The 18,775-nt window shown below is 36.3% G+C and overlaps 1 protein-coding gene across 1 annotated transcript in view; it reads right to left on the bottom strand.

Moving 5' to 3' along the window:
- Nucleotides 1-11,091, bottom strand: part of LOC149832483 (B-block binding subunit of TFIIIC) — a 94,957-nt gene extending 83,866 nt beyond the window's left edge. Inside the window, exon 1 of the mRNA XM_090014522.1 lies at nt 10,537-11,091. Within this exon, the coding sequence (XP_089870648.1) occupies nt 10,537-10,901 (365 nt within the window). The 5' untranslated portion in view covers nt 10,902-11,091. The remainder of the gene's footprint in view (nt 1-10,536) is intronic.
- Between the last annotated feature and the right edge of the window lie 7,684 nt (nt 11,092-18,775).

Raw genomic sequence — 18,775 nt, 5'->3', positions numbered from 1 at the left:
CCCAGGGGGTCTAGAAATTCTAGAAGTTCTACAAGGAGGAGCGTCAGAGAATTTTTCTAATGCACATGGGGGCGTTGCTCGCCAATTCTTCGTCTTGAATACTGAAGACTAACATCCCTACTAGTTTGATCTTCAACATCATGTTCATGGCTAGTAGGGCTTTGATCATTGTCAATATTACATTCAAAATCCTCTTCATCGGATTTGAAAGTTAAGTCAATTAAAAAGGAATATTCATTAATATCCTTAGATTTTTCACTTTCAAAAAAAAATTCTTTTTCAAGGAAGGTCACATTTCTTGACACATATAACTTATTATTTTGAGCATCGTAACATCTATACCATTTTTGGTTTTTGGCATATCCTAAAAAAGCACATGGAATAGCACGATGAGAGAATTTATCGTTTTTGTTTGTAAATACAAAACATTTGCAACCAAATACTCTTAGTCTGGAATAGTCTGGAGCTGAGGTATAAAGTTTTTCAATCAGAGATGTTTTCTAAAGAAGAAGATGGCATTCGATTTATGAGATAAGTAGCAGTTAAAGTTGCTTCAGCCCCAAAACCCCTTTGGCACTTGGCTCGCAATTAACAAAGTACGAGTGGTCTCCATAATGTGACGATGTTTGCATTCTGTAAGACCATTCTGTTGTGAGGTATTTGGGCAAGATCGTTGATGAATAATGCCATATGAATTAAGATAGTTTTTAAACTCTCCAAACATAAATTCTCCCCCTGGATCAGTGCGAAAAATGGAGATATTATTTTGAAATTTGTTTGTAACCATTTTATGGAATACTTGAAAGTGAGTAAAAACTCCAGATTTATGTTTAAGAAAATAAATCCAAGTATGTCTAGTAAAGTCATCTACAAAAATGACATAATATGTGAAACCACCTTTAGAAATCATTGGTGCGGGTCCCCAAATATCCGAATGTATTAACTCAAGAGGTTTTGAAGAGACAAAGGTTCTACTTGAGAAAGGTAATCTTTTCATTTTTCCAAGAATGCAGTCTTTACAAGCAAAATTTTCAGATTTACAAAACTTTCCCAAACTTGAAAAATATTGGATTTTTGACATATGAGGATGGCCAAGTCTTTTGTGCCATAAGTTTGCTTCCAATTTCTGAACATTTAAGCAAAAAACATTCTTGAGTAGTTCCAAAAAGTCTATGTAATATAGTCCTCCTTCTCTATGGCCTTCCCCAATCAACTTCCCCGATTGGTGATCTTGTATCCAGCAACCATCAGAAGAGAAGGATATATTACGTCCATAATCAGAAATTTGAGAAACAGATAAGAGATTCAAATTAAGTTTTGGGATATATCTAACTTCTGGAACACAAAAAGTTTTGGTTTTTTCAAAACACCCAACTCCCTTTATTTAAAGAGATGTTTCATCTGCTGTAAAGACTTTTGAAATACTTGAGTTATTTTTAAAACATTCAGATAAACATTTATAGTGTGGGGTCATATAAAATGAGGCACCAGAATCTAAAAGCCAAGAAAAGTTACTTGGACCGAAAACAGATGCAATTGCCGCTCCAGTTGAGGCTTCAGCGGAAGAAGAGGCCTTTTGAAGAATCTCCATAAGTTGAGCCATAGAAACAGGTGTATCTGATCTTTTGATTCTTCAACTGATGCAACCTTCTTTTCATCTATTTTCTTTAATTTTGGACATTGAGGCCTATAGTGCTCCGGTTCATGACAGTGATGACAAATCACTTTTCTTTTATCAAACTCGTCATTTTGCCTCCCAAAATGAGGTGGTCTGTAGGTGCGAGTATGATTCACAGACCTAGACACAGCTAGGACGGAATCATCGTCAGCTTTAGATGAACCTTTCCGAAGACGATTTTCCTCCATTGTTAATTCTTCAATAGTTTCAACAATGGAAGGAATTTTTCCCCGGTGAAAAAGGGTCGATTTGGTGGTTTCAAATTCCGGCTTTAATCCAGTTATAAACTGGTAAAAGTGTTCAGCATCTAGTTGCTTTTGGCGAAGCTCGATGTCTTCGACATAATGCCACTTTGGTTCTAAGAGAAAGTTCCTCCCAAAGTTCTGACAACCCATTGTAGTATTCACGAATCGTTTTATCTCCTTTAGTCATTATTCGAACTTTTTCTTGGAGGTTGCACACATGTGCAATATCTTTAAGGGAATACATATTTTTAAGGTATTCCCATGCCTTATTGGCATGATCAAACTTGGCAAGACTTGAGCACTTTTTAATGTCAACACTATTGATAAGCCATGGCATTATTTTTGCATGAGCCATTCTCCACTCTTTCCATTTTTTCTCATAAGAAGCGAGGGCTTTGATTTTCTCCTCTTCTAATAGCGGAACCTTTTTATCTCCCTCTTTTTTGGTAAGAGATAGTTTAGGTTCCGAATCGGAACCATCCACAATCCCCCAAAGACCCTTTCCCCATATATGGTGCTTCATGATTGAAGCCCATGTTACATAGTTCGTATCACTTAATTTCATGGGAATGATGGTGACTTTATCATTGTCATTCATCGATTACAAGGGGAGAGAAAGAATAGGGATAGAAGAGAAGAACAATAAAAGAAAAAAAAGAAAAAGAGATACAAGATGTAGAAGCTCTTCCAATGAAGTGATAAAGCACTTCTCTTTAAGTGGCGAAACACTTTTGCAAAAGGCACGGAAACTGAGGCAGCTTTTCTCCAAGATCTAATATTCCCGGTGCTCTGATGTCATGCAATGAAATGGTAATCTTCAACGAACGCCCTTGGAACACTCAAAAGAAGTGTCTAAAAGACACTCCACGCAAAAGCCCTTAAAAAGGGTAAAATAGGAACAACACACATAAATAAATAATTTTATTTATGTAAAAAGATGCTTGAAAAGCATTACAAGGAATGGAAATACAAGGGGGGTTGCAACCCTATTTATACAAGAGCAAAGGGGAGAGCTCATAAGGAGCTCTCCCTTCTCGTCCTTGGACTATAGTTTGGTTAAGTTCCGGTTGGAACTTAACCAAACTATATTATCTAGTTCAATATGAACTAGATAATATATATTACATTAAAAATGAAAGAAAAGTGAAATAAAAAATAGAAAATATATATAATAATTATAATATTATATATATATATGTTACATTTTAACAATTACTAAACTAAGTGGGGAAGAGACTCGTATGGGTATAAGCAAGAACAACTCAAGTGTTCTAGCTACATCTTCCAATAATGAAGAAAATGAAGGAGTTAATGTTGTCTCAAGACCGGGGAGCAACTTAAGGACCCACAAGCCTCCTCACTTCAAGAATCAAAACTCAAGTGATCGAGGGAGAAGGATTATAGCAAGTTTTTATGTCATTTTTGTAAGGAACCAGGATATATCAAGCCTATTTGCCTAAAGTGGAAAAAGTTACTTGCCAAAACTATTGCATCCCAACCTCAAAAGGATGAGTGCTCGTCATCTTCAAATGGAGTTCTCTCATTGCAACAAATCGTGGACGCACTTCAACCTCTTCTAAAAGGGGTTATTTCCGGAGCCGTCATGTCAACCTCTTCTCCTCCCGATAAGATCTCTTAACTTTTAGATTCGGTGCTTCTTTTCACATGACCCCAAGTTTTAGTTCTTTTTCCGAATACTCAAAAAATCTCTCTTCATCTTTTATTTCAACCGCGGATGGAACATCTCTTGAAGTAAAAGGAATAGAAAATTTTGAAAAACAAGGGTTCTTTATTCCAAAAATTAGATTTATATCCAAATTAAACTTAAATTTGCTTTTTGTTTCTCAACTCTCAGAACATGGGTGTGATATAAAGTTCTCATTTAACAAATGTTGGATACAGGATCGTCGGTCCGGAAGATTTATTGGAGAAGGTTTTAGGAAGGGTGATCTATACTATGTCGATTCCCTGCAAATTCCAAAAAAGTCGTTTTGTAATGTTGTCCAACAAAAGGATATTAATGTGTGGCACAAGAGACTTGGACATCCAAATATTGCAAAAAAAATTCATTTACCTTTTATTAAAAGTTTATGTAAAAGTGATTTCACTTGTAACGGTTGTATTCTTGGGAAAATGAAAAAATTGTCTTTTTGTCAAAGATTTATGTTTATAACAAAACCTTTTGAAATTATCCATTCGGATGTATGGGGACTGGCACCCATCCTATCAAAAGGAGGCTTTGCCTATTATGTCATTTTTGTTGACGACTACACGAGATATTGTTGGATTTATTTTCTTAAACACAAATATGAAGTTTTTTCGATTTTTAAAACCTATCATATGATGATTAAAAATCAATTTAATGGGAATCTAAAAAATTTTAGAACTGACTCAGGTGGAGAATACCTTTCAAGTGAATTCAAAAATTATCTTGAAAGTCATGGCATTCTTCACCAAAGATCTTGTCTGAAAACCCCTCAGCAAAATGGATTAGCCGAAAGGAAGTATAGACATATAATAGAGACAAGTCGAACATTACTTGTTTCTCAAAACATCCCAAAAGGTTTTTGGGCTGAAGCGGCTTTAGCATCTGTCTATCTGATAAATCGGCTACCTTCTAAAAACTTGAACAATATCTTGCCTTTTGAAAAATTGTATACCAAAGAACCCAACTATAGTCGGTCGAGAATTTTCGGTTGTAAATGCTTCGTTCTTACTGACAAAAACGACAAGCTTTCACCAAAAGCCATTGTCTGCGCTTTTCTTGGATATTCTGAAACCTAAAAAGGGTTTCGTTGTTATGATATTAAGAGTGACAAGCTATATGTTTTCAGAAATGTGAGTTTTCTAAAAAATGTTAATGTTTTGAAAGGAGTGAACCCTTTAAAGAAAACATGGATTACTCTTTTTTATTTGAAATGTTAGCACATGATGATGATAGTGATGACGATTTCATTCATAATGACGTCAATAACAAAAAAGATGGCTCTTCTCATCCACCTATCTCCCAACATAGAAATGAATGAGCATTGAGAGATCCTATAACATATACCTATAGAGATAGAAACAGTTTTAGGAGTGCAATTGAAAAATTCAGTGAACATAGTGGGTCCAATTCAACAAATGATGAAAACCTACGAAGAACTGAGAGAAGTAGAAAGATGCCTTCTAGGTTTATTTCATATGATTCGTTTACTCCTAAACATAGAGTTTGCCTTAGCGTCATTCATTTCTATATAGAAATCAGAAACTTCGAAGAAGCCAAAAAGAATGATAAATGGCTGAAAGCAATGAAATGTGAGCTTTCAGCTCTCAACAGAGCAAAGACTTAGGAGTTCCAAGATCTTCCCAAGGGTAAGAAAGCAATAGGCTGTAGATGGGTATTTAAGGTAAAAACTAAGAGCGATGGATCTCTTGAGAGATATAAGGTTTGATTAGTTGCAAAGGGATATAGTCAAGAATACGGGATTGACTATAAAGAAACTTTTGTCACTGTGGCCCGAATGGTCATTGTCCGATATCTCATTACCGTTGCCTCAATCAACAAATGGAACATCTATCAAATGGATGTTAAAAACGCCTTCATAAATGGTGATCTGAATGAAGAGGTATATATGGATGCTCCGCCAGGAATGGAGACTCCCAAAGGGAAAGTGTTTCGCCTTCAAAAGCACTTTATGGTTTAAAACAAGCTCCCAAGGCTTGGTATGATAGATTTAACTCCGTAATGTTAAAAAATGGTTTTTCTTCCTGTTTCATTGACACTGCCTTATTTATTAAAAAAACCAATGCAAGGATTGTCATTTTGCTCTTATATGTGGATGATATGCTTATAACCAGAAGTGATTCTAAAGGGGTTAAAAGCATAAAATCAATTTTGAAGGATAGGTTTGAAATGTCTGATTTGGGATTTCTAACTTATTTTTTGGGTATTGAAGTAACATACTCTCATAGAGAGTATTTTTTATCTCAAACTAAGCTTGCCTCTGAGAGTATTGACAAGTCCGGTATTACAGATGATAAGGTTTGTGAAACTCCTGCTATAGTAGGAGCCAAAATAAAGATTGATGATGGTATTCCTCTCTCTGATCCCACCCCTTACAGACAGCTTATGGGATCTTTGATGTATCTAAGTATTACTAGACCAGATATCTCTTATGTAGTTCATACTGAAAGTCAGTTCCAACATACACCAACATCAGTTCACGTGAGTGCCATCTTGCGGATTGTGAGATACATAAAGGGCACACTAAACAAGGGAGTATTCTTATCCGCTTCTTTTGAATTAAAATTAATTGCTTATACTGACTCTGACTAGGGAGGTGACCCAAATAACTGTCACTCTACCACTGGTTTTTGTGTGTTTTTAGGAGACTCGTTGATTTCATGAGGATGTAAGAAGTAGCAAAAAGTGTCGCTATCCTCAACAGAAGTTGAATATCATTCCATGGCAACTACTATCATGGAAATTGTATGGATTCATCAGTTATTAGAAGACATGGGGATCTCAATAGAAGGGCCCACCAAGCTATGTTGTGATAACAAGAGTGCAATATACATTGCAAAAAAATCATATTTTTCATGAGCGGACTAAACACATTGAGATGAACTGTCACTATGTTCGGAAAGCGTATCTGAAAGGAGTTATAGATCTTCCATATGTAACTTTAGAATATCAGTTGGCAGATTTCTTCACCAAAGCTTTGTGTGCTCCGCGGTTCAATTTCCTCCTTGGCAAACTTTCGGTCATCTTGCCCTAAGTTTGAGGGGAGGGTGTTAAATTGTAATTCATAAGACAATGTATTTTCTATATATATTTTATATATATAAAAGAAGATACATATACATATATATATATATATATTTCATATATATGTACATGTATCCATCTACTTATATATATATATATATATAATATATATATTTCTTTAGTTGTAGGGGTATTTTAGTTATTTCTACATTTTACGCATATTCATGTTTTTTAATATGATTGTAATTCCTCCTTTTTATTTTTTCTTATTTTTGTAATTTTTTTCATTTTTTATTTTTGTTCTTTTATGCACTATTTCTGTACACAGTCAATGGAGGACTGTGTACAGTGTACAACAGTCAACCACTAACTATTGTACACAGTTTAAAAGGTAGACGTTGGGCTGATTCCTAACGTCTCTAATAAGAGCCGTTGGGAATAGCCCAACGTCTCTTTAAGTGCTTATAAATAAGGGCTATGTGAGCCCATTGAAGGTATGTATTACAGTAAGGAGTTGTCGCCTTAAGCTTATAAACACTATGCATTTATTGCACTTCTTTTGTGGTGTAAAGCTTATAAACACTGTGCATTTATTTTGTCTTGAGTATTTAAAGTATCAAGTTATTTGAAAACTTGATTGTTTGCAAGGATTATTCACACAGTTTACAGTAATGAATAAGTTTGAGTCGTTCAAAGATTAAGCATAAAAGCACATAAAATTCCCAACTCAGATTTCTCAGGAATGATTCAAGCTTCCATTGTTGTGTCATGACAGTATGAAAAAATAAGTTCTATAAAAGATGATGTGAAATTCATGGCATCATGCTTTCTGACACACTCTAAAGCTGCCTCTGCATTTTCTAATTCCATATGCACATTGACGACCCCCATACTTATAGTTCCAACCTACACAAAAATTATTTCTACAGAAACAAATTTTATATAAATCTCAGATTCTGACAAAGCAATAGAGAAAAAACAATTTCAAAGCAAGAAAGCAAAGAACACATAAACGTGTTACAAATTCACCAAGCATGTAACTGACATGCTTTTCTCTTCTGGACCTACGCACTGATACTGCACATTACAGGTGGAGCTTCAATGGAACCATCAATGTGACCCATCAGCCACTAAGTGCCTAATATAAGCAAAATAACTCCTTTCCAAGTGAAAGTGTTTTTTTTATAAGGAAAGAGCTGGCCGGGGGGAGGCCCCCTTCCTTCATTAAAAGTATATACAGTCCAAAAACGATGTACAAGAGAACCATCAAGCAATATTACACCCCTTGGTCACATCCCAATCTGGAGGTTTGTTCCTCCAGAGTGTCCATACTCCCAACTCCACCCGTCTGAAGAGTAGTAGGCCAACTTGGAGGGACGGCTTGTAACTCATCACTTGCAGTCTGGGTAGGACCTGGGCAATTCTTTGAAATCTGCCATCCAGACTTAATTTGCCTGCAACAACAGTCTCTAACCATCGTTTGCTCACTATCGACAAGCAGCTCAGTGAGAGAGGATGTTCTATCACATCCACTCTACCCAAGATAAGCTCCTGGATTATGTCATCGCACGGGGTACGTCTCTCTCCGAATTGGTTAACAATAAATTTTCATACATTGCTGAACACATAATACACGGGTGGTCTACTGTCTCCACCACATGAGCTCTTTCCAAGTGAAGTAATTGTTTCCATTCAATTTGATGTCAATTTTTGGAAAGGACAACTGAGGTAAGAGCTTGAAGGAGCTCTAGCAGGTAGATTGCTGGGAATGTGAACGGTAGGCATCATGATAGGGATATGTTGAACAGGAGTATAGGAGCTACATTGGACTGGTTGGAAGTGCCGTTTTCCGTGTTCTACAGGAGATCCAGATCCAAAAAAGTATTTTTTTAGTCCTTTAGTGGATCCACACCAATCCAAGAGAGCACATCTGTCATTAAAAGTAGGAAGAAAAAAAAACAAGAGAAATAAAATATGAGGAAGGAAGAAAGAAAGAAAATAAAAGAGGACGAAGAAGAAAATGAGAAGGGAAGAAGAGAGAGAGATGCGAAGAAAACTACAGAAAGAAATTGAACTGAAAGAATTAAAGAAAGATAAAGGAAAGAAAATAAGAAGAACAAAGAAAGAGAAAAAGAGAAGATGAAGATAAGAGAGAATACACAGTCAGCACCTGAGACATTTCAAATATTACTTACGAAGTCCATGTAGCTAGTCAATCTATGAATGCTCCCCATTCAATTTGTATGGCAGCTGTGTTGAGGATTATTTAGTCCAAGACAACATGCATTATGCCTTATTCTTTTCAATTGGTGTTTTTCTCTCCAGGTTACAGCATATTGTGACTCGGGGGGGGGAATGATGATGTTCTACCACAAGGTCTGGAATCTCCCTACGGGTCTCCTTGACATCATCGTGTTGTAGGAAATAACAAAGAATTGTTTTATCGACTGCAAAGGAAAGATAACATGCTATGGCGCAGACCATGATAGAGACTGCATGCCTCGGTTGACTTCTTAGAGACATGGGAGTGGAACCCTCTCATCTCCCACACTACTCTATAATCAGAGAGTCATTGACATTACTAAGAATCCTAAGTTTCACGCATACAAAACACATAAAGATTGATTGTCATTATGTGTGGCAGGAGTATCTTGATAGCACAATTATGTCACCTTATGTTATCTATGTACACCAGCTTGCAGATTTCTTCACTAAGGGCACAACCTACTGCTCATTTTCATACATGTTCTCAAACTCATGATGATTCTCATATCACTTTCTCAAGTTGAGGGGGGGGGGGGTGAAAATGAGTAGCATGGACATAGTTATCATTTGTATACAGCTGTAATTATGTAATATATATGGGTATTTTGGTCTTTTTTATTATTCTACTAATTAGTAACCCTAATAAGGGGTTTGTACTTTGTATGCATCTTTTTTTATCATGGAGAAATGGAATGAACAGTGAGGTCACTATTGAGCCTCTTCCCTTTCTCCTTCACTCACATGTACCATCTTGAGAAGCACATGCACGGAAAAGTTCAATAAGAAAAGTATGGAATATAAAATTTGTGGTAAGCAGACCTTCAATCTGTGATTGGTAACATCATATATATATATATATATATATATATATATATTTGCAATTTCTTCGAATAATTGACCAATTAATATTTTCTAAATCAAGAGAATAAGGCTTGGCTAACTTGCACCACCAAATTTCACAGACCGCTAGAAGTTCTATTTTGACATGTTTTAGCACCAGGGATATAGAATATAAGGCATAATGCATGTCCATGCTGTTTCCATTTCCATAACTGAGAAAAGAGACATGTTACTCTTGACTTTGTCAAGTTTGGTTTCAAACATATTGTTTCCATTTCCATGACTGAGAAAAGAGACGTCAATGGTCCTTGCTTCTCCATTCTTTTTTTTTTCAACTTACATTTCACAAGGAAAAAATAACAGCTTAAACGGGTCTCCTTGCATTAATCAGAAACACCCCACTTGAATCTAAACAAGCATGCGCCTCAAAAGTAGCTATAGGTATAAAAAATAATTAGTACTTAACCATATCCTGGTTCCCCTCCCACCCCACCCAACAGTTGAGTACAAGCTCATTCCACAGATGTACCCTGAGCAACTCAAATAACATCTTTAAGAAAAGGAAATTCTCATTTAAGCACTTGGGCACCTTCCACTTCAATGATTCTTAGGCTCATCCTTCGATTACCATATCACCCACCAACAGTAAGGTTTAGCATACATGATTTAAATGAACCATGGAAACGAACGATGGTATTAACTATTTCCGTGAAACAAACATAAAAAAAATCATCAAATAGGTTTAAAAAAGAATTGACCTGGATTTTGCAAGACGCTCAAGCACCAGACGCTGTTTCAGAGAGAACGCCGCATCCGATGCCTTCAAATCGTAAATCCCCAAGCAGGAGTCCCTCATATGCTCCGGCGCCACGATCCTCACCCCGATCCCCTCCGCCGCCTCCGCCGAGAGGTCTCGAGAAGAGACCGACGTCCCGTTCTCCCTCAATTTGATCCCGGGAACGCTCAGGAGGCGCTTCCAGACGGCGCCCTTCACTCCATCGCACAGATGGAGGCCGGAGCGAGCGATAGCGGGATCGATCCTCCGCCACAGATCAGAGATCGAGCAACCAGCGGCGCCTTCCGTGCAGATCACCTCGATGGCCTCCGAGATGATGGAGTCCATCGGCTTTCCGATCGAACGGAACGAGAATTAGGGTTCCGCCAAGAAGGAACCGAACGCTATACAGAGTGCAATGGAGTAATTAGGGTTTCTGCGTGAACTTGAGGATTTGGGTAACCATTGCGCCTGGGTCGAAGGAAGAGGGAAGCACCCAGCGCGTTCTCGTGAGAAATTGTATCACACTCCCACTCAAGGCCAGTCGAGGGAAGCCTCTTTTCCGTTGACAGGGCCTCGGAGGGAAAGTGCTTTCTCCGAGTGGAGGTATAAACCTATTTTGACAGGAAAGCTGTTCTTCTAAATTTAATACGCGGTTACTAGATATATATTTCCTACACACGTCTGTATCACCTTTTATTAAAAAAAGATGCAATGAAATGAGTTTCTTTCATAGAAAAGTGAACGCCCTATAGCAGACGAGTCATGAGAACACCACGTCAGACTAATCATATATTTAGATTTAGGGTACTTCTGGAAGCAAGAAAGATGTTGAAAAAGTGATGCAAAATGAAAAATCCTTATAAATTTTTTAACCCTTTTAAACGAGAGACTTTTTTGTTGAGAGAGTTTTTCTAAAAAGAATATTCCTCCATAGTGGGGTTTCCTACTAAGAGATTTTAATTTTATACTCCCCCTCACCCATCTCACCACCACCACTACCTATCATCTCACCATCACCACCACCATCTATCTCACCACCACCTTCTTCCTCTCTCTCATTTTTTCACTTTTTTTTTCTCATGCTACACAAAGAAACTAAAAACTTTCTTTTGAAAAACTTCTCATATAAAAAACTCTCATAAGCAAAACTTTTTTTTCGAAAGTTTTTCTGTCTTTCAAACATAACCTTTAACCTTAGAATATGTTTGGTTGCATTCAAGTATGGTTTGGAATCTCGTGTCTCATAGCTAATCAAACATGTGATTTTGAATCTCATGTAAATAAAAAAATAATGTGATATGATGTGTGATTTCAAATTACATGACGGAATATGTGATTTGAAATCATATGATTTCAATCTCATGTGATTTGAGATTCAGTGTCAAATATCAAATTACTCCAACCGGATCCAAGTTTGAACTGAACACAAAATCCAGATCTGACCAAAATCCGTTAAAGAATTCAGATCTACTCGGATACAAACCAAACAGGTTCTTGTCCGTTGGAGTCTTATTATTGAAGAAATAGTGCGCTACTCACTCAAGATTTCTAAGTATCATGTATGTGAGTCTTATTTATAATGAGGAACCCTCACCGAGAACCGGACCACCGATGAGGAACACATCTCAATTCCCCAAGCTTGGCAACTCCTTGGGGCAAAGGGTAAGCTGACAGAGTTTTACGCAGCCAGGACAGTGATCCTAAGTATGGCAGGCAGAGCCAACACAACTAGGTTTATGATTTTGTGGGTGGTTTATACCTGTAATTATCAAAAAAAAAAATCAAACACGGGGATTTGAATTGCTGGGATTTCTAGAGTTTACAATACAGAGATCCAATGCCAGAATCCACTGCTAGGTAATCAAAAGCTTCCTATTGGGAGCGCTTGTTACATGCCACCATGGGGGAAGCTAGTTTAGTGCCAAAGAGGTACCCTCACAAGAAGGGAGCAGTTGTTTCATCCTCTATGGGAAAGAGCTCTCATTCATACGAAAGGGAGACTCCTTCATGTGAAAGGGGGTAGAACAAAATGCCTTCTAAGGGACCAACCTTAACCCATGAAGGAACCCATTATTACCATAACATTAACATCATTATGGATATTACAATGAATAGCAACAATACTGCTTTATTAGTTTTTACTATTCAGAGGGGGAGTCATTCTGGTACAATGCAATATCTACTTCATGTGGTAGATGTTGTAGGTGACCTAACTTATATATATATATATATATATATATATATATATATATATATATATATATATATATATATATATATATATATATATATATATATATATATATATATATAGTGTGTGGGGGGGGGGGGTAATTGGAATTTGTAAACTAGCAAAATATGTAAACTTGTATGCAGCAATATTTTAATAGTTTTTTATTTCATTTTTTTCTAAAAGTTCACTGTATAGATGCAATCTGGATGCTTGGTTTTATAGAAACAGACTCTTAGATCATCTGATTACAATGTATAAGAAGAATCTTTTAAAGCTTGAAAATCAATGCCCAAAATTTTCATAAATATTCAAGCATACAAAATCACATTTCTTGAACCTATTACGATATTTCAATAATTGATTCCAAGCAAATGGACCACGTTGAATACATCTGCAGGGTTAGATTTGCAAAAAATATAAAAAATTTAGTTCATACTAGTTTACATATTTTGTTGGTTTACATATTTCAATTTCTTGTGTGTGTGTGCATGTATGTATGTATATTTACTTCATATTGTAGGTGACCTAACCTAGCGACCGCATAAACATAGGCTATACATAAGAAAAAAATAGCCTTGGGTGATCCACACATACTTATCTTAGATTCTTGGGATTTTATTTATTTTTGCTTTATTGTTTCACCATCTCGATTTAAGCCTGAAAAGATTTATGGGGTCTACTACCCCTTTTATAGATATGAATAACCTACCATTTGTATATAAAGGAGATGAGTTAAGTGATTGTGAACACCCCAAATTTTTTAAAATTTTGTAAATATTCTCCTTTTGTCCCTAACCCCCATTTTTTGAATAAATTGAGTCAATTCTGATCAAAATTCTAATTTATTTCTCAAATTTACTAGAATCAAATCCATTTTCTATATCTAACTCAAATCTGGATCCGGATCCAATACCAAAATCCAAATATGAGCATCGTTATCCAATTTTTCAAATTAAAATTACAAAAATATCAAAAATAACCTTTGAATGGCTTAGACAGTCCATCTGGTATCTGTTTGGATCCATTGCTCTATATTTCATGATTTGAGGTCCAAAACTCGAATACTTCCTCAAAACCCGGATCCAAACCTATTTTCTGAAGAAATTTTCAAAGTTTAAACCCGAATTCTCAGAAAACCCTTCTTTTGTAAATACTTTTAAATTTCACAAAAATATTTCAAAATCCTTTGTTTTCTCGTAGTTTTAGAGTTTTTATTTCAAAAACACAAAAAATACATAAAATACAAATAAAAAGAACAAAAAATCGAATTGAAAAAGAAAAAAATGGTTTTAAAAACCCCTTTTGAGAAAACTTTTTTAAAAGAGCCCTTTTATTGAAAATTTTTGAAAAGCCAGTAACGACCTTCCGTTGCAAAAACCGCAAAAGCCTGATCTCTCTCTCTCTCTCTCTCTCTCTCTCTCTCTCTCTCTCTCTCTCTCTCTCTCTCTCTCTCTCTCTCTCTCTCTCTCTCTCTCTCTCTCGACCCTTCTCGAATCTTTCCTCTTTGGCCTATTTAACAAGCCACTCTGTTCTCTCAGAGGATCATCGTGTTTCACCCCCGCACCCTTCTTCTCCTTCACGATCTGTCTTCTGCCCCTCCACAACGCTTCTCCCTGAGATCTGTTTCCATCCTTCCATTATGTATGATCGCTTCTTCAATGCCTTTTTCTCCCTCATTTTGGTTCTGAAGGAAGCCCTACAACAGAGTACCATTTCCCTCCTTCATGATCTTTGTGAAAACCAGGTAAGAGCCTCTCCCATCTATTTTCTCTGATTTTCTGGTTTTTCTTGCCCCATTAATGCACTACCGAGTGTGTTGGGTTGCTTGTAGCAACATCAACGCCTCTTTTGTGCAATATCAAATGAAATTCTCAGATTCAGACATCTCATTTACTATAAACATGCATTGCTCTCATTCATTCTCTTTTACTGGTTTTTCCCTATCACCTCCATTAAGACACTTTGGACAGCATCGAGTTGCTTACAACAACATCGGTCTGCCTGTGTGTAACATTACTGGAATGTATACATTCTGACATTTCCTCTGTCTTTATAATTTATTGTGAATTCCTTCATTTGTGTTCCCAATTTACTTCTCTGTTTATATTGTTCAGGTTCAATACTCTTTTTTTTTCAGTTCATCATGTCATTTTTATATTCGTTATTTTTCATTTTTATGTTTTATATTTCAGCATATCACTCTTTGTTATGCTCTTTATTTTTCTGTAAATTGCAATTTGAAGCTGCTAATTCATCTTAGTGATTTGTATTTTCTGAGATTATATTTCTGTAAATTGTGATTTGAAGTTGTCAATTTGTCTTAAGCGACTTATCTCTTATGAGATTGTGTTCCTGCCATTTATGATTGGAAGATGTTATTTATCTTGGCAATTTTTATCTCCTGAGGTTATATTTCTACAATTTATGATTGGAAGATGCTATTAATTGGGGCAGTTCACATTTCCTGGGATGATATCTTTGTAATCTGTTGTTCCCTCTCATCCCTCTCTGATCCTCACCTATGCTGGGTAAAATAGCATACCAGATCAAGAATCTTAGTGGTCATGCATTCTACTGACCCATGATCATTATGGCAATGTTGGCAGCCAAAGTCGTAGGTCGGTTTCTGATATCTGCCATGTATTCCATGAATAAAGCCATCGATAGGCATGGATTCCTTTCCCTGTGTTAAGGTGATACGTGCTGCTAAGTGAAAGTGCACTAGGATCGAGGCAACGAGCACTAGAGGGGGGGGTGAATAGTGCTTTTAAAACTTTCTGCGGAATATTGAAGGATTTTGCAAATCTCAAAGCAAACACACAAAGAACACAAGATTTTATCCTGGTTCGGTCAAACCCGACCTATATCCAGTCCCCAAGCAAAACCCGCTTGAGATTTTCCACTATCAACCTTGTAAACTACAAGATCACACAGACCATAACCGGCCCCACTTTCAGTAACAATCCTACTGAAAGCAAACAACTCCTTTACACCAAGGAGTCCTTCTTTTTACACAAAAGAAATAACAACTTACAATACAACCTATGAGCCTTCCTTTTGAATGCAAATGAGATGCAATTGGCTTTTGAGGTTGTTGAAACACTCTACTCACAAATTCACTATTTCTCAAAGTGATTTGAGTGAAAAACTGAAGTGAAAATATCACGTGAGTGAGAAAACAAATACTTGAATGAATAGGAGTGAAAAGCAAGAAGTAATTCAATATAATTCTATTGAATTTGATGTTTTTGAGTGTAGAATGCACTCATATTTATAGTTAAAAGATTCCATACGTTTAGAGTATGAAAGGGTGTCAAAACTGTCCATTTTGAACGATCAAAACGTTTGAAAAATGAAAAGACATGCCTTTTTTGAAGTTTCAGGAAAACGGCAAAATTAGTCGACTGAAACATCAGTTAGTCGACTAATAGTTAGTTATTAGTAGACTGACAGTTATCGTTGGTCGACTGATCTGTTAATCGAGCTGTTTGAAAATCTGAACTTTTGAAACTTAGTCGACTTAAGAAAAGTTAGTCGACTGATAATATCATCAGTAGACTGAAAAACCTTTTAGTCGACTGCTGCTAAAAACTTCTGAAAAACAAACATTCTGTTCGGTCGACTGATAAAAAGCATTAGTCGACTGTCGCTAAATTTCCAGAAAACACATGTTCTGTTCAGTCGACTGATAAAATCATTAGTCGACTGCTGCTAATTTTCCAGAAAACAGGCATTCTGTCCAGTCGACTGATAAAACCTTCGGTCGACTAATTTGACAAGAATGACTTTTTAGAAAATATGGCGCGAAAGGATTAGTCGACTGATAAGTCTATTGGTCGACTAATAAACATGAAAATTTAAGAAAAGAGTTTTCTAAAAAGAGTTTCTTTTAGAAAAGTTTTTCTAAAGACTTTTAAGGTGAAATGCAACCTAAATATGCACTCTAAGTAAGGCTCTTACAAGAATCTAAGACTTTTAATGAATTAAACATTTGCACACTAGTCTTCAAGGATTCTTCACTGAATTCTTCAATTTCTTCATAGCCTTAGCTGAAATGCAGTTGATTCTACTTGCTCATCATCAAAACCTTGTACTTGAAGTATCATGTATGACTTCATTGTCGTAACAATCTCCCCTTTTTTTATGATGACAAACTTAATCAAAGATGAAGCATTTAGATGCATAGATGGAGATTTTACTCCCCCTATCAATATGCTGCAAAACATTAAAAGTTAGCACATTTAAAGCACATATATCACATATTGATTGGTTTGCATTTTCATTCATCATTTCTTCATGTATTTAGAAATACATTCATTCAAAGCTTTCTTTTTCTCTTAATTTTGCATTTCTCATGCAAGATCTCCTGTAATGTAATTGCTATCATCTTTTTCTCAAGATCTTCCTGCAATTTCAAAGTAATGCTATCTTTATCTTTTTCTCCCCCTTTGTCAGAATCAAAAAGAGTAAGGGCAAAAATAGCATAAGCAGAAATAGAGATAAGTTTAAAATATTACAACCCATAAAGTATGTTTTTCAAAGATCAAAGATCAGAAAAGAGAGTTTAGCAATTCCTTAATGGCAGTTACATCCTTCTGAATTGAAGCAAGTTGTTGAGTCACATCTTCACGAAAGGTGTGTTGATTCAGCTCCAACGCTTTCAGTCTCTGCATAACTTCATCATGGTCTTGATTTGTCGAAAATTTCTTTCTTTTTGCATGAGATGAAGGTGTCGCAGAAGGTGAAGGTTCAGAAATAGATGGTTCATTAGGATCAGATGGTTTAGTTTGATCAACATTTAAGGGAGGCAGATATTTAATTTTCATTCTTTTAAAAATTTTTTGATCAAAGAACTCTTTTTGCTCAATGTACTTTTCAGTTGTTAAAGGAACTTTAAAATGTCTAAAAATACGGGTTAAAAGACAACCATAAGGAAGAAATGGTTTTTGTTTCCACAAGTTTGTACAATACACATTGGCCCAGTTGACAGAAATATTTCCAAATAAAACATAAAGAGTCGTAGATAGATCTGTGGAATAATAATCAAAAGAACCAGTTTTGGGTAGAACATTGTGGGCAAGGATTCGTCCAGCAATGCGTGCACGAGTTTGAAGATTAGTATTTTTGAAAGGAGGGCAGTGAGGAGCTTTTGGAAGAAGAATTTGTTCAAAAACTCTTTCATCATTCAATTCAATAGTGTTGAAAAGAGTGTCTGAAGGTGGAATTTCAAGAATTTCTCCAAGCAATTTCGAATCAAACTCGATTTCAACATCACGAACAAGAGAAGACAAAACTCTAGTTTCATGATTCATTTATAAATTTGTGTAAAACAAGTGAATAAAAAAAGGATAGTGAAGGGTATCTGCACAAGCATCAAAAAGATGTGAAATACCAGGAAATAATTCTCTTATTTTGTAACGAGAAAACTAGTGAAATAGAACATTTCGGCCTGGTAAAATAGGTAGTGCAGAAATTGATCCAAAAGTGTCATAGAGAAGAGGGTTGCGAAGTAATCTTAGTGAAAAACCTTGTCTTGAAGTAGGTGTAGGAGGAAGAGAACCTAAACCTTTTGCAGATGCAGACTTCGTGCGAGGCATGGTTACCAAAATGTCGGCTTCCAAATAACGTCCGGCAAGGGGAAAAAGCTTTCCGGCGATAAAAAACAAAGGACGATGCGGTGGCTGACAGTGAGGAGAGGTCGGCCAAAAGGGGATTCCGACAGTGCACTGTCACGGCAAGAGAGTTCCGACGTTTCAAGATCACGGCCAGAAGATTCCGGCGTCTCTCTGTTACGGTAAGAAAATCCCGGTGATGATGGAGTCGAACGACACTCCGAGGGTTTTTCGGAAGAGAGAGAGAGAGGCAAAAGAGAAAGAGGGGTTTTTGGTTTAAGGGTTTCGTTTTTTTTTTTTTTAAAAACGAAAAGGTACGAAGTGAAACGATGCCTCTTTTTTTTTTTTTTTTTTAAATGGGTTTTAAAACAAAT

This window comes from Nuphar pumila, chromosome 7, assembly GCF_984573655.1.
Source record: "Nuphar pumila chromosome 7, dmNupPumi1.hap1.1, whole genome shotgun sequence".
In the NCBI taxonomy this organism is placed as follows: Eukaryota; Viridiplantae; Streptophyta; class Magnoliopsida; order Nymphaeales; family Nymphaeaceae; genus Nuphar; species Nuphar pumila.
The sequence above is the reverse complement of the archived record's forward strand: the minus strand, read 5'-3'. Positions and strand labels throughout refer to the sequence as shown.